The sequence below is a fragment of the Acanthisitta chloris genome, unplaced genomic scaffold (genome assembly GCF_000695815.1).
Source record: "Acanthisitta chloris isolate BGI_N310 unplaced genomic scaffold, ASM69581v1 scaffold27876, whole genome shotgun sequence".
Taxonomy (NCBI): Eukaryota; Metazoa; Chordata; class Aves; order Passeriformes; family Acanthisittidae; genus Acanthisitta; species Acanthisitta chloris.
This window is the reverse complement of record NW_008680408.1, coordinates 1-2,555: the sequence shown is the minus strand read 5'-3', so window position 1 is coordinate 2,555 and position 2,555 is coordinate 1. Positions and strand designations below refer to the sequence as shown.

General features: G+C 44.5%; 1 protein-coding gene across 1 annotated transcript in view; it reads left to right on the top strand.

The window, feature by feature from the left end:
• Positions 1 to 1,059, top strand: part of LOC103805058 (UPF0577 protein KIAA1324-like homolog) — a gene marked incomplete at both ends in the record, with an annotated part of 6,004 nt that extends 4,945 nt beyond the window's left edge. Inside the window, 2 exon segments of the mRNA XM_009077693.1 lie at positions 37 to 215; positions 894 to 1,059. Coding sequence (XP_009075941.1) covers positions 37 to 215; positions 894 to 1,059 — 345 coding nt within the window.
• Positions 1,060 to 2,555: the final 1,496 nt, after the last annotated feature.

Below are 2,555 nucleotides of genomic sequence, written 5' to 3'. Positions count from 1 at the left end.
CAAACAGCTCACTTTTTGGTGTTTTCTGTTTGAAAGGAGACCTTGTATGTATGGAATGAGCCAAAGCACTGCATTAAAGGGGTTCCCTTGCCAGAGAAAAGGACCAGCACCTGTGAAACTGTGGATTTTTGGCTGAAAGTGGGAGCTGGTGTTGGTGCTTTCACAGCTGTTCTGCTCATAGCCTTGACTTGCTACTTTTGGAAGAAGAACCAGAAGTAAGTACTGCAAATTGTGTTCCATATCAGAGTAAGCTAAAAGCTTGATGGAATGAACAGAAAGACCTTTCCTGAGTCTGACCTCATGACAGTTTTGGTGAGAACAACCACGTTGGATCGGTCTGTTAAGCCACCAAGTTGATATTTCTTCTGCCAGCAGTGGCTACCAAAAGTGCTGGTGAGGAAGGCATGGAAAATCCACAGTAATTTGTGATGCCATGATTTCCCTTTAGGAACTGTCTTTTGAACCCCTCCAGAGTGTGAAGTTGGCCTTAGGTTTTGAAGCAACGTGGCTTTCTCAAGGTCTGAAGACCAAAAATTTGCCTTCAGTCTAATCAGTCCCTTTCAGTTGGGTTAAAATAGGGTTCTTGACTCTATATTGCTTAGTTCTATGTTGGTATTTTGCCCCAAGCAGCACACAGGTCACACTTCTTCATGCAGGAAACATTCTGAACCTACTTGTGGCTGGTTTATGAGGATAGAGGACAGATGTGGAGAGAAACAGCTCAAAGTGTTGTCAATACTCTCTCTGTTACCTATTTGTAATGACTGAAAAGTACCTGATTTCCAGTAAACCCCTCAGAAGTAACTGTATGGGAGGACTGCAGATAGTTCCAAACCCCTTTAACATGGGGCATTAGTAAAGAAATCTGTGCTTGTCTGGCTTTGTCTCTCCAGGCTGGAGTACAAGTATTCCAAATTAGTGATGACAGCGAACTCCAAGGAGTGTGAGCTGCCAGCTGCTGACAGCTGTGCCATCATGGAAGGGGAGGACAATGAAGAAGAGGTCGTGTATTCAAACAAGCAGTCCCTGCTGGGGAAGCTCAAGTCCTTGGCAACAAAGGTGGGTAGTAATTACTGCTATTAATGCTAAACATCGTGATCACCTTTATTTCTTGCTGGATGTGATGAGTTTGTGATGCTAATTTGCAGAGTGCTTTGTGCAGCCTCCCAGTCACACTTCATCCAGCCCATAGTGATCTGCTGAAAGCCACAGGCTGGAGGGAAGGTTTAGATTAGCTGTTAGGAAGAAATTCTTCACTGTTCTGGTGGTGAGACCCTGTCCCAGGGTGCCCAGGGAGGCTGTGGCTGCCCCAACCCTGGCAGTGTTCACAGCCAGGTTGGATGAGCCTTGAGCAACCTGCTCTGGTGGGAGGTGTCCCTGCCCAGGGCAGGGGTTTGGGCTGGATCATCTCTAAGCTCCATTTCAACCCCTAAAATCCTAGGATTCTATGGATCATTCCATCCACCTCAGACATCCAGCCCATCATGGGATGACTTTTGCCTCAGGTATGACTTGCTCTCAGTGTTCACAGCCAGGTTGGATGAGCCTTGAGCAACCTGCTCTGGTGGGAGGTGTCCCTGCCCAGGGCAGGGGTTTGGGCTGGATCATCTCTAAGCTCCATTTCAACCCCTAAAATCCTAGGATTCTATGGATCATTCCATCCACCTCAGACATCCAGCCCATCATGGGATGACTTTTGCCTCAGGTATGACTTGCTCTATTGACCGGAAGCCTCATGTAGCTCAGATACTGTGACAGACAGAGATTTGGGATCAATCCTGCTCTAAGAGCCTAGGACACAAATTCTAGTGGAATCTGTGTCCTGTCTCTCAAGTGCTTTTGCAAATCCCACCTTCTGCCTTCTCTGTGAGATGTTTTTTTTCCTCTTTAAAATAAGCTCTAGTATTTCAGTATTCAGAGAATGTGAATTCCTGTTTGGAGTTTTGAAAATTCCTCTCTCCATTGCAGCAGCCTCCCTGAGTATTCTTTCCCTTTTAAACAGCCTGTCAGAGGTTTCTAAGCTTGTTCTTTTCTTACTGCTAGATAATCATAGCTGGCAAACTCAGCTTCCAGTACCTCGTTATCTTCCTGAATTCAGTGTCCTGTATCCCTGCAGATAACTTGAGTTTAATATATGTTTATTGAAAACAAATGTTGTAGGCATCAGTTTTCATTTATGCAAAGGATGAGGGATTCATCTCCTGCTACATACACATGTAAAAAATGGGAAAAGGTATATGGAGGAAAACAGGGGAGAAAAAGAGCAGAAATGTCTAATGAGAGACACAGAAAAATCTGCAGTATCCTGATGACATGTTCAGGCTTCAGACAATGGCATTTCTGAGGAGCAAAACATGTCACAAAGGTATTAGTGGTTTTGAACACCCAAGGAGTTCATGGCTAGGCTTGGAATATAGAAAAGGAAGACTTTGTTTTAATGAGAGTATGGAAGACAAGGAATTCCAAAATTGTTTCAGATTGGAGAGTTTTCTAGTTCCATCTGTTGTCTCCAGCTTAACAATGCCAGGTTCAAATCATAGAATCATCAAGGTTGG